Source organism: Octopus bimaculoides, chromosome 7 (assembly GCF_046866305.1).
Source record: "Octopus bimaculoides isolate indiv1 chromosome 7, ASM4686630v1, whole genome shotgun sequence".
Classification (NCBI taxonomy): domain Eukaryota; kingdom Metazoa; phylum Mollusca; class Cephalopoda; order Octopoda; family Octopodidae; genus Octopus; species Octopus bimaculoides.
This window is the reverse complement of record NC_142934.1, coordinates 8544891-8559357: the sequence shown is the minus strand read 5'-3', so window position 1 is coordinate 8559357 and position 14467 is coordinate 8544891. Positions and strand designations below refer to the sequence as shown.

The 14467-nt window shown below is 36.1% G+C and overlaps 1 protein-coding gene across 4 annotated transcripts in view; it reads left to right on the top strand.

Annotated features, from left to right (window-relative positions):
- The window catches only part of LOC106877292 (uncharacterized), a 24743-nt gene extending 10807 nt beyond the window's left edge, over positions 1-13936 (top strand). For 3 of the 4 annotated variants that reach the window (XM_089354727.1, XM_089354723.1, XM_089354725.1), the window contains exons 2-3: positions 9552-9919; positions 11517-13936. In XM_089354727.1, the coding sequence (XP_089210853.1) occupies positions 9552-9919; positions 11517-11918 (770 nt within the window). In that variant the 3' untranslated portion in view covers positions 11919-13936. Of the gene's footprint in view, positions 1-1871; positions 1970-9551; positions 9920-11516 lie in introns of those variants that run through there. The other variant, XM_089354726.1, reaches the window with a different exon arrangement.
- Positions 13937-14467: the final 531 nt, after the last annotated feature.

Sequence of the window (14467 nt, the reverse complement as noted above, 5' to 3'; positions counted from 1 at the left end):
GTTTGTGTCTGTATGTGTTCCCTTGCCATCGCTTGACAACCGATGTTGGTATGTTTACGTCCCCGTAACATTAGCGGTTCGGCAATTGAAACTGATAGAATAAGTAACAGGGTTAGAAAAGGGTCAATTTCTTCGACTAAAAGGCGGTGCTCCAGCATGGCCATAGTCAAAAGGGTTGAAACAAGTAAAAGAATAAAAGAATATGTATATATATTTATATATATATATATATAATACAAATACACGCACACACGTATGTATATAACGTACACATAAATATGTGTATATATATATATATATATACACACACACACACACACACACGCATACAAATACATATGCATTCATCCATCAGGAAATTATTCATCTAATTTGGTCATCTGTAACCAATATTTTAACCAGCACTGGCAACTACTAATTGCTTTATGCATAATGAGTGTGTGTGTGTGTGTGTGTGTGTGTGAGTGCGTGCGTGCTTCCATCCCCTGTTAGACGCCTCCTTCACGTTACCCTATTCCGCCCTGTCTTTATCAATTACACTTGTCAAATACAATGTTTCGTCCGTTTATCGTGATTATCTGCACATTCCTGTAACACCAATTATATTTCATCACAACAACTGAATTGTGTGTGCGTGTGTGTGCGTGCGAGCAATGGGGTGATACTTAGGCGTCGTCTGTTTTCTGTCTGTGAGAGAATTAAATACCGGTTATATACGAAGGGAAACTTCGATAATTGTATTCACAAAACAGAGAACAGATCCCTGTTACGTAATAAAATTCTTATAAACGACGTTGGCACTCCGTCGCTTACGACGTCGAGGGTTCCAGTTGATCCGATCAACGGAACAGCTTGCTCGTGAAATTAACGTGCAAGTGGCTGAGCACTCCACACACACGTGTACCCTTAACGTAGTTCTCGGGGAGATTCAGCGTGACTCAGTATGACCCTTTGAATTACAGGCACAACAGAAACAGGAAGTAAGAGTGAGAGAAAGTTGTGGTGAAAGAATACAGCAGGGTTCGCCACCATCCCCTGCCGGAGCCTCGTGGAGCTTTAGGTGCTTTCGCTCAATAAACACTCACAACGCTCGGTCTGGGAATCGAAACCGTGATCCTATGACCGCGAGTCCGCTGCCCTAACCAATGGGCCATTGCGCCTCCACACACACACACACACACACACACACACACACACACACACACACATATATATATATATATATATATATATATACACACACACATATATGTGTATATTTATGAGCGTGTGTGTCTGTGTTTGCCCCCACCATCGCTTGATAACCGATGTTGGTGTGTTTACATCCCAGCACAGCAGTTCGGCAAAAGAGAACGATAGAATAAGTACTAGGCTTAAAAAGAATGTCCTGGAGTCGATTTCTTCGACTTAAATCCCTTTAAGGCGGTGCTCCAGCATGGCTGCAATCAAATGACTGAAGCAAGTAAGGGAATAAAAAAATAAAAGAATAATTCGTAATAATATTTGATTATAAAAATGTCTTTTTTTAAGCATTGAATGGCTAAGAGGGTCCACCCGAGTAAAACAGAAATTAAAGGGGCCTACAGATAAAAAAAAAAATGGCTGAGAACCACTGGTCATCATCATCGACATCCTTTGGACATTTCTGCCTCGTGTCCATGAGCCCATAAAGCCGGTTACCCGGTTTGCTTGGCGTATCGGTGACAGAGACCACAACAACCCCGCACCAGAAACGTGACACCACCCTGTCGCAACGTGAAATGTCGTGAAATGAAGTGTTTTGCTCAAGAACACAACATCCGGAAATTGAAACCACAATCTTACAACTGAAAGTACAATACTCTAACCTCTAAGCCACGCGCCTCCACCGTGGATTTGTATACATAATTACAAATGGTAGATGCAGTAAATTAGTGAAATAACTAATTTGAAAACTCACTACTTTAGGTTCGAATTCCGTCGGAAAAAGGTTTGTCCCTCTTCAAATTTCAGTATCGATTGATTAAACACCAATGATATGAAAATAATCAAGCCATTAGATTGATTTTTCATCCACAAAATTTGAGATTGTACACAGTTGAAAATAATCAGACAAATCAAATACAAAATAAATATTGTTCTTAATCAGTTTAGAAGAAATCCCTTTCATTGTGTTTCTAAGATCGATACAAACCGGGAAGCAATCCAAATACAGTTAAGTGCTTCACTTTAGGACACGGTTAGTTAACTGCGCCTGAAAAGCTAATTTGTATCCCATTATCGCAATGCTTGTTAACTTATATATTCATATACGTCAGAGTATACAAATCAACACACACTCATTAACCTATATATATATATATATATATATATATATATATATATATATATATATATATATATACATATGCATGTATATACATATATAAGTATAAAGATATGTTTAATGTATGTTATATATGTATAAAGACATATACATATATACATCTATATACAAAGAGAGAGAGAGAGAGAGAGAGAGAGAGAGTGAGAGTGAGAGAGACACGGAGAGAGATAGATGCGTACTTAAATGTATATATAATATATACCGCCATCATATATCGTATCCACATATGTAGTGTATATACACATTTATACACACACACAAATATATATATATATATATATATTTACACACACGCACACACACATACGCACGTACCTATATGTGTGTGTGTGTGTATGCGAAAGAGAAGGCCCTATGCGCGATCAAACAACAAACTTGAGTCAGAAAATAAATATCCGTCATACGAATACGTACACACCCACATATGCCATATATGCTCAAAAGACATTAGTTCGTTATCGCCCTCGAATTTTTTTTCTTGATAAAGGGTTTTTAATCCCGAATTATTGAAATATAAGGACAAGGCAAAATAACGAACCGTCGTTCAGTTTACTTTACTTTCAGTATTAGTTCTTTTATTTCCAGCTTGTATTGTAATGGCTTTCTAAAGCAAATTTAATCCCTTTATTTCACAATATGGCTTTCTATTCTAATATCTATATGCGTATATGTGTGTGTGAGTGAGAAAGAGAAAGAGAAAGAGAGACCACCGATATTTGATGAGCATGTTCTTCACATTGTTTTGTTGAAGGCGTCATGAACTTAACCTAGTCTATTGACACAACGTGGTTTATATACTTGTTTATTAAACTCGCACACACACACACACACACACACACACACACACACACACACACACACACACACACACACACACACAAACACACACACATACACATACTAAATTTATTTAAAAATTGTCCCAAAATTGTGCTCCAGGAATCTGCTCATATATATATATATATTTACACACACACACACACACACACACACACACACACACACACACACAAACACACACATAAATATTAAATGCGAACATATATGTATATATAACATCATGTAAGCTTGTAAAATATATATGCGTATATATTATGAATTGTGCAAACATTATCTGTCATGTTTTTTTACATACACACACACACACACACACACACACACACACACACACACACACACACACACACACACACACACACACACACATTAATTTATTAGATTATACATACATCAAAGGTATTTTCGTCACTACTGAAAAGAAGAGCTGTATTTCAGAAAAATAATAACTAAATAAATAGATAAATAAATAAACAGAAACCAGAAGTGAAAATAAAACTAAATAAACCCTGTTAATATAGGGAGAGGGAGAGAGAGAGAGAGAGAGAGAGAGAGAGTTATTAGACGTACATTTTATTTATTCCCTCCAATTTGAATATTCACGTAACCTTGCACCAATATAAGCAATCGAAAATTTAGTTTTTTAAATCTGCTAATCTCATTAAGTGCTAAGAAGTGATTAATTAATTACTTCATGCCATAAAGCAATTTGAGACAAAAAAAGTAACAGATTACTCCGGTTTGCTCTAGTTTGTAGGACGCCGTATGTAGATCTGTTTTCCTACACCCCGAGTTCAAGTCCCAGCGGGGTTAACTTTGCCATTTAAATCCCCATGGTCGATAAATCAATGCATCTAAACACACGAGTTGACCTTTTTGCCTTCGCAACACACACACACACACACACACACACACACACACACACACACACACACACACACACACACACTCAAACACACACAGACACTCACACACACACACACACACACACACACACGTTTATGTCTGTGTATGGCTGTGTGGTAAAATGTTTGCTTTCCAACCACATAGTCCCAGGTTCAGTCCCACTGTGTAACCCCTTGGGTCAAACGAAACCTTGTGAGTGGATTTGGTGGACGGAAACTGAAAGAAACCCGTCGTATATATGTGTGTGTATATATATATATATATATATATATATATATACATATATATTTGTGTGCGTGCGTGTCTTTGTGTATATGTTTTTCCCTACTACCGCTTGATAACCGGTGTTAGCTTCATTACGTCCCCGTATAATTAGCGGTTCGGCAAAAAAGTACCAGGCTTTAAAAGAAGTAAGTACTAGGGTTGATTTGTTCGACTAAAATTTTTCAAGGCGGTGCCCCAGTATGGCCGCAGTCCAGTCACTGCAACAACTGAAAGTATATAATATATACAGTAATCCCTCGCCATATTGCGACTCACATATCGCGGTTCACCTATCGCGGTTTATTATTTAATCTTACGTTGATTCCTCTGTGGTGTTGTTTTGCATTTATAATAAAAGAAATATATACAAATCATAAAACAATAATAATAAATATACAGTACTGTACTGTTTCTACTTCGCGGATTTTCACGTAGTCTGGAAGATTTGGGAACTTAAAACCCGTAATAGTCGAGGGATTACTCTGTGTGTGTGTGTGTGTGTATATATATATATATATATATACAATAAATGGAAGAAAAAGAATGAGAGAGAATTCTTGATTGATTGATTGATTGATTGAGAGGTTAAGAGTCATTGAAGACTTCCTGAAACTAGCGCCGCCACTCGGTTGGCAGTTCTCCCCAGCGTATTATTAGGAAACAAAATGGCTTCCCATCTCTCACCTGTCCCGCCCTGCAGGCTTCATCTATCGGCTGTTGTAAATTCGCAAGAAATTTCCATCGCTGTTGCCTTAGAGAAAATTATTTATTATCATTTTGGAACGGAATGGGAGAAACGGTATCGAAGAGTGTTCGTACCACACACATTGAACATATATAAACCAATTCTATAGTTTATAACTTCTGTGAGAACTAAGGAAGGATTTTTTAGCGTGGTCGGTCTCTCTGCAAAATAGCAGCCGAATTTCACTCAAATTTCACCTTGATGTGTTTAAAATAAAGTCGGCAGTTCCGATAATGCAATTCTAGAACGTCATGTCTAAAATTATCATACTTACACACACAAAATGGAAAGTTCGATAGATATACATAGACACACATTGTTTTTGTTCTTTTTTCCATGCATAAAACCATCAAACATTAACTAAAAGAGAACTCAATACATGCATTGATCAATGATTTATAAGGTTGGTTGGAAACAGCTAGAACGTTTTTGATAATAGGGACTATTATTCGGTACTAAACAATTAACAACCAACAACATCCCAGCTATTGTCGTTTCCACCATAATTTTCTTTTTAATATTCTACCCACTCTCATGATTTCATGATGACGATGATGATGACGATGATGATGATGATGATGATGAGAGTAAGGAAGAGCTTTGCTAGTAATCTCTATTCTCACTCTCTCTCTCTCTCTCTCTCTCTCTCTCTCTCTCTCTCTCTCTCACACACACACACACACACACACACACACACACACACATACACACATATTTTAAAATTAAAAGTTTGGTTTCAAATCCCTCTCCCTATCTTGATTCACACTTCTTTCTTTTTCGTTCCTGTTGTTTTTATATTTTCCTTCTCCTCCTTCTTTGCTTGTTTCCTTCCTTCCTTCCCTCCCTCCCTCCCTCCCTCCTTCCTTCCTTCCTTCCTTCCTTCCTTTCTTCCTTTTCATTTTTTTGTTTAATTATTTCCATTGACTTTTTCATTCTCGTTCGTTCCTTCGTTAATTTCATTTATTTATTTTCTTCGTATATATATTTGTTTTTTTTGGATATTTTACAACTAATTTTCTTCCATTTTTTTTTCTTTATTTTTCACCAATCTTGCTATTTTCTCTTTTGATGTTACCGTTTCTTTGCCTTTTCTTCAATTCTCACCTCCAAATCCTTCTTCCTTTTCTTTTTTTCTTTCTAAATTTATTTATTTATTTATTTATTTATTTCTCTCTCTTTCCCGTTTTCCTTCTCATATCTGGTCTCTCTTCATTTTCACACCCATACTTTACCATCCAGAAATTGTTAGATCTTTTCATCGTCGCCGTCGTCAACGTTGTTGGTTTTGTTGTTGTCTATCGTCACCATCATCATCATCATCATCATCATCATCATCATCATCGTCGTCGTCGTCGTCATCATAATCATCATCTCTTTATCCTTCTCTTTTCTCTCCTCTTCTCCATTAAGTATTCGGTCTTCTTCTTCTCTCTTTCTCTCTACTCCAGAATTATCCTTCTCCCCTTCCCCCCACATAATTAACCACGAAAAGCCTACCGGCACCAGCAACTCCACTCCCGCCACAGCCGCCAACACCACCACCACCACCACCACCACCACCACCACCACCACCATTTCCGCACTATTACTCTAACAATAAACGCCGATAGTAATGGACATTCGTCGATAATGTTAGTCTCACTGACAAAGATTCTTGGAAAAGCTGCCATATTTGGCATTCAATAATGTTATTTATATCTTCCATTGCTCCACCTCCGATGTCCGCCTCCCAGTTATTTCTTGAAATAAAACGAAAATAGAAATAAAAACCTGAAAATATTGATAGAAAAGAGAAAAGGAAGAGAGAAATATGGGAGAGAGTAAAAGAAAGATAGTTAAAGAGACAGAGAAAGAGAGAGAAAGAGAGAGAGAGAGAGAGAGAGAGAGAGAGAGAGAGAGAGAGAGAGAGAGAGAGAGAGAGAGAGAGCGAGAGAGAATAGTTGAAGAAAATAACTTGAAGTTTATTATATCTTATGACACTGAAAAAATATTTTATGTATGTATGTATGTATACGTTTAGGTATTTATGCGTGTACGTATTTCTTTCTATACACACATATAGAATGTATGTGCGTGTGTGTGTGTCTGTGTATTTATGCGCATGAATGTATGGTTTATGTGTTTATATGTCTATATGAGAAAGTTCGTGATGGTGTGCGCAGGATGAATGGATTTATATATTGGAATAGATTTAGACGCTTATTTATGTGTGCACCTATGCATGTGTGTGTATGTGTGTACACACACGGACACACACACATATATATATACATACATACATGCATATCATATACACACACGTACATATATGTCTTTATATAAGTCTCTCTCTCTCTCTCTCTCTCTCTATATATATATATATATATATATATATATATGTATATATATATATATATATATATATATATATATATATATAGATATAGATAGATAGATAGATAGATAGATAGATAGATAGATAGATAGATAGATAGATAGATAGATATATTTATACGCACACACACTCACACACATACAACACATACACTGAAGTTTATGTGTGTGTTCGTACATATGCATAAATGTATACACACATGTGTGTGTGTGTGTATGTATGTATGTATGTATGTATGTATGCATGCATGGATGGATGAATGTAAACACAAATTCTCACTTTCTTCTGCACACACACACACACACACACACATATATTTGCATTTAAGTGGTATAAACAATAAACGCTTATATATTCCTCAGCCCCGGGATAAACACATACGTATGCAGTTCATATGGACATAAGTTTGTGCCTATAGCGCACGCACATACATATATACATACGAAATATTCAAATCACATATGCATACTTGACTACGTACATATGCGCGATTGTGTATATGCATGCATGCATGTGCGGGGGTGGGGGGTGGGGGGTAGTGTTTATTTGTTTTACATTAGTTGCGCTTCTCTCTTCCCAACAACAACGTGAGTAAATTATACGACACCATTATATTGTTTCATCGACGACTCCTGGCCGCCATGACGTATTAACGCAAGCGCCAACTAACATACATTTGCGTTCGAAATAAAAAGAAAACGCGTCCGAATAAATTCGGAGAATGTAAGAGGAAGGGGGAAAAAAATACACAAGAGACATAGAGAAATAAAATAGCTGGGAAATTTTAAATATTTGTAACTAATTTGAGAATGGGACGACATAGCGGAAGTAAAAAAAGAGAGTTGGAGACAGAGAAAGAGAGAGAGAAAAAGAGAAAGAAAGAAAGAGAGAGAGAGAGAATCCATTATTACAGTTATTTTGACTTTTAAAATATTCTCTCTTCTTTCACCACATAATTTCTTCCTTTCATACAGTCTCTCCTTCTTTCTATGATTTTTTGTTATTTTCTTTCTTTGTACATTTTTTTCACATTGATCACCAAATTTATGACGTTGCAGTTTATCAAAAGTTTAAATATAGTAACTGTAATGAATGATAATATAACAAAGTGTAATCAAATAATGATTATTTTTTACGTAGCATATGACGCCACAGTTTTGTATAAGACGGGTAAATTGTATTTTTAACGAACAGGAGAGCGAAGTCAATATGGCTAGGATTTGAACACCGAATGGATCTTTTTGATTTGACGGGCAACACTTTTCATTTATGCTTTATGCAGTGTTTTTGGTACCGAAACACTTTCAAACTTCGTATACTTGTATATTTTGTGTTATTAGAAAAGATAAAAATTTTTGTATTCGAAGTTATTCCATGTAAAAAATTGTCGTATTTCGGTAATTTCAACCAATCACTGACGTCTATTGAGGTGAAAACAATTACTGCCGTGGAATGTAAACAACATGTTCTAACGGTGTCATGGGATCTTTTCCCTTGAATAAAATTAGTGCCGTAGTTTCTCAACAACAACTATCCGTGGTACTGTTATTTATGACATCGTCCGTGCGTTTGTACTGGTTTTAGCTTTAGGGTTTTAGGGTTAGGGTTCGTGTTTTAGGGGTAGGGTGGTGATGGTGCTGGCGATGGCGGTGATGGTAGTAGTGGTAGTGGTCGTAGTAGTGGTTGTACTATTCTTGCAGATGTAGTTGCTGTCGTGGTAGTTGGTAGTGGTGGTGCCAGTGGTCATCAGGGCCGTCTAAGAAATCAATGCCCTTGGCCATATAGTATTTACTTACTGACAGCAAGCCATAGCATACATAGTCCAGAATTGGGTCTCTAGACTATATTCCCTAGAATATATACCGGATGTCCTAAACTTATCTCCCCTTCTGCTTGAGAGTTGCGATCACTTGACTCTATTTTAAATTTTTATATGTATTTTTATTTTCTGGATCTCACTGAAAGATCAATATTTTAAAAATATTATCCCTGAAAATTCATCTAAAATTAATGCCTATGGTCTTTTATTTATTTATCTATTTTTTTTTTTGGCCATATAGTGAACATGGACTATGCCAACATTGTTGATTTGGATCCACTTATTAAGAACTGGGCTTGGACGCAATTTCAGAAGTCTAGTAAGGACGCTAAAAAGCACGAATACAAAAACGTACTATTGAAGATCAATTGGAACCACACGGAATTTAGCACGTTCGACTTGGAATATCTAAACAAGGATCGTAGCAAAGGTCAGAGGTCGCAAGTAGTATTTAAATCCATCTACGAAAATAATACGAAGGAAAATCAGGAGAACTCTTTCACTACAGAACGAACCACTACTTCTACATGTACCACAGCTTTGACTCAAGGTTTCTCGAAAGGATTTAATATTGAACTGAAGTTAGCCCTCCCTGAGGATATTATGGAGGTCAGTAGCGCATTTGGTAACTGGTTTGTTTTCAGTTTATTTTTAACCTTATCTTTTCGTTTCTATTTCCCATTCACGTTTTCAGTGGAACGGTTGCTTAATTCAAATAATGGTTTTTAAACATTGGTGCGAGGTTTCAAATCTGAAGAGGTGAAGAGATGATTTGAATAGTTTGTAGTAAGTATTTCACAGAGAATGACAGATAGCGAGCAGTTAATATCGTTACAATGATGTCAAGAAAAAAAAACAAAAAAACTTTGCAGTATTCATTAACACACTTCACGTTCTTAGTTTATATCCGGTCGGGATCAAATTTTCCTTCCATTTATCCTTCTGAGCTTGACAAAATATAGTGCCAATCAAGTCATCGTTTTACACATACAGATATACATATTTATTCACAAGTTTTGACACCTTAAATTATTTTCTATTTAATTCATTTAGTACATTTTTCTCTAATCGACTGGCTCCCTCCGCCAAAATTTTTTTATACAGATCCCCCATTTTCGAGTACGGAGATTCTGATTTTGCGAAAAAAAAAAACGCCATTTTAAAATTTGAATTCCCCCTCCCCCAAATTCTTCAATTTTCACTTTTTCAGAATTTTTTTTTTTTTTTTTTTTGCGAAATACGTAGAAAAATACGGAGATTACGATTCTAAAAATAAAATTCTGAAAAAAGTGAAAATTGAAGAATTTAGGGCTGGGGCGGGAAATCGAAATTTTAAAATGCCATTTTTTTTTTTTTTTTTTTTTTTTTTTTTTTGCAGAATCAGAATCTCGGTACTCAAAAATGGGGGATTCTGTAAAAAATAAAAATAAATAAAAATAACGAAAGTGGGTGCGGTCCACATTCTTTACGTCCGCCATGAACCCATGCACTGTTAGATATTATTTTCGTTTCTTAAGTGAAATGATCAAAGTTGCAGTACGATGTAAATTTCTGATTTAAATTTTGATGAAAGGCAGTGAGCTAGCGCAATTGTAGCAAAAAATAGTTAATGGCGTTTTTCACGTTCTCAATTCAAATTCAGATGGGGTCGACTATGCCTTTCATCATTTCAGGGTCGATAAAATAAGGATCAGTCGAGCAATGAGTTCGATGTATTCAGCTTTCCCCTCCCCTGAAAATTTCTTGTTTTGTGCCAAAATTTAAAAGGATAATTTGTTTCAAATTTTGGCACAAAGCCAGCAGATTTAAATCGATCCCAGAGTTCAACTGGTATAAATTTTATCAGCTCCGGAAGGATGAAAGGCAAAGTAGACCTCAGCGGAATTTGAACTTAGAACATACAGATGGACGAAATCCTACAAAGCGTTTGGTCCGGCGTACAAACGATTCTGCAAGCTCGCTGCCTTATAATTTGAAAGAATTATTATTAAGGCGGTGAGATGGCAGAGACATCAGTATGACCAGAATTTCAGATCTTATACTGGGCATATTAAAAGTGACATTAAATTAACCTTTAGTACATTACATTTTCTCTAGAATTGTTTACCCTGCCACTGCCCTGTTGCTACAGGGGAGAAAATTCATGTGGTAACATGATGCACCTGCAGAGTAAAGACATGTTCTTTCTTTTCTTTTTTTTTTTCAGGTGAGTACAGGATTCGGTCGTGAGGTGACTATGGAGAAAGGAAGTGAAGAAACACACGAAGAGAGTTTGACATGGACAGCGAATAGTTCTGTGCAAGTACGACCAAAACATCGTACGACGGCTTCTTTGGTGGTAACAGAAGAGGAGTTCCACTGTGACTTCCGTTTGTCTGTTCGTATTCGAGGGCGTATCGTTGTTGTACTGACCAACTTGCTAGACAACAATTCATTCTTATCGGTCGTTGAGGGAAACATTGTTCAGCTCTTGAGTTCGCATCAAGATATAATGAGAAATTGTAGAAGAGAAAATGGTTGCCTTATATGGAGTGTAACGGGGAAAAGTAAATTCCGTTACGGTGTCGAACAACATATAAAAATTGATGAAGAACCCCTTGACGCCTGAAATACAGAGAGACAAAAAAAAAAACAGGCTCGTTTTTTAAGCCGTCGCCATTTTCCAGTACATTTTATCTTTTTTTCTGTCTTTCTATCTTGTTTCAACCATTTGACTGCTGCCATGCTGGGACATCGCCTTGAAGGGTTTTAATCGAAGAAGTCTACCCTAAGACTTATTTTATTTAAAGCCTAATACTTCTTCTCTCGGTAACTTTTGGCGAACCGCTAAGTTAAGGGGACATAAACACACACCAACACCGGCTCTCAAGCGTTGGTGTGGACACACACACACGCACGCACGCACGCGCACACACACACACACACACACACACACACACACATGTATACGATGGCCTTCTTTCAGTTTCCGTCTACCAAATCCACTCACAAGGCTTTGGTCGGCCCGAGGCTATAGTAGAAGACACTTGCCTAAGGTGCCACGTAGTAGGTCTGAACCTACTCCCATGTGATTGAGAAGCAAGCTTCTCACCACACACCCACACCTATTTATAAATAATTGTCCCATTAAAATATTTTACATTTTTTAAAATTATTTGTAACAAAATTACATTTATCAGTGATTCTATTTTGAAGAGACTAGAAGTATTTGTTTATTTACATTATTTTTTTAACTGTTTATTTGCATGTTTCTTTTAGTTATATTTACTTAATGATCCATAAAATTTCATTTTAAAAAATAATGGTTTTTTTTAATTGAACAAAACACTTTAATGAAATGCGGTTTTGAGTGATATATTATATTATCATATGTTTATGATTTGGAAGCAATAAAAATCGACTTAAAAGTGAAAGCAGAAAGATATTTGTAGGCTTTCGTTAGGAAAAAATATTCATTAAGTTTTCATAATTGAACCATATATAGAATGGTGAGAAAGTTCAATAAATGAGCTCCTTGAAGTTGAATTTCTTAACATTACGGAATGCTTATGTAGCGATATTTAGTTGCGTCCCTTTATTTTCCGAGTTTGAATCCCGCCGAAGTCAACATTACCTCTATTCCAATTAAATACAGGAGTCGATTTAATTAACTATTTCTCCCTTAACGTTTGTGTTTAAAGTAAAGATTATTATAACTTTTAGTAAGAGGATTGTGAATTGGTTGCCTCGGCTGGGCGGTGGACATCACACTAAGATTGATAAAAAGCTACCAGTGAAGTAATGAAGATGATTTCAAAGAATTGAACCTCTTCCTTTGAGGTTTGGCTCCTTGGTTATATAGAAATCTTTAGTGCAGCTTTTAAGAAGACAGCAAGCTGGTACAATAATTGGAATGCCGAACAAAATAACTAGCGACATTTTTTCCGTCTCTGTTTGTTCCACAGGGTGGATTAAATAAACACCAGCTGAGTGGTAAGGTTCATATACTCGACTAGCTCCCCACCCCAAGATTTCAGGCCTTGAAAGAATTTTTACTTTACAGAAGGGTGGAACTGGCAGAATCGTTAGAAGTTTGGGAAGTGTGCCTTGCGGTATTTGTTCCAGCTTTTTTCATTACGAACTTAAATCCCACCAAGGTTAACTTTGTCATTCATCTAAACGTAGTTTATAGCATAAAGTATGAGTAAAGTGTTTGGTGAAGGTAGGTGGGGTGAGGATCATTGTAATCGACTATCCCTGTCACCTTAAAAAAATATAGTGGCCTTGCCCTTAATAATTATTAAAAGTGGCTTTGCCGGTTGAGACGTCAGAGAAGTACGTTTCGGTCGCTTTACTTTCTGAGTTCAAATTCCGCTGTTGTCAACTTTGCTTTTTAAATTTCTCCAGGGTAGACAAAATAAAGTAGCAGTCAAGTCGTTCACCCGCTCTACCTTAAAAATTACCGGCCTTGTGCATAAATTAAAAGTATTTATTATTATTATTATTGAGAGAATTGTATTATAAACCAATAAACTGCTGATATCTTCATTTGTGTTGCAAACTAAACGAATACGCAAAATCATAAAACAGCTGAAATCTTTCATGCTATTATATATCTAAAGTAAATAAAATTTTATTTTTACAGGCTTTCTTTTTCTTGTGTTATTTGACGTATTTATACAGGGTGTTTCAGAATTAATTATTTGTATCAGTGAAATAGTGAGTCTTTTAAAGAAAACTCACTTTTAGTTATGTTTATCATGTTCAATAAATGTTAATTTTATGAATTTTTTTGTTAAATTTTATTTTCGCTTCTGTTGGATCCCGCTTATCTGTCCACGACAGCATTTTTTTTTTCAATTTAGCTACAAAATTTTTCTTTACATCCACCCCCAGGATGGAGCAAAAGTTTAGTTGAACTTAAAGAACGCCTTCAGTCAGCAGCGCAGAAGATAATTCCTGAAATGCTTCAAAATGTGTTTCGCAATGCTAAAGATAGATTTGAAATTTGCAGGGATACAGACGGAGCAGACGATAAAAGATTTTCAATAAAGTTTTGACATCCGACTTATAAATCTGTTTGTTTTGGTTCCATAATTAAGTAATAAACATACAGTTCTGTCATTTAAAATTTGCCCGATTTAATTGGAAAAGCTCATTCTGGGACACCCTGTAGTT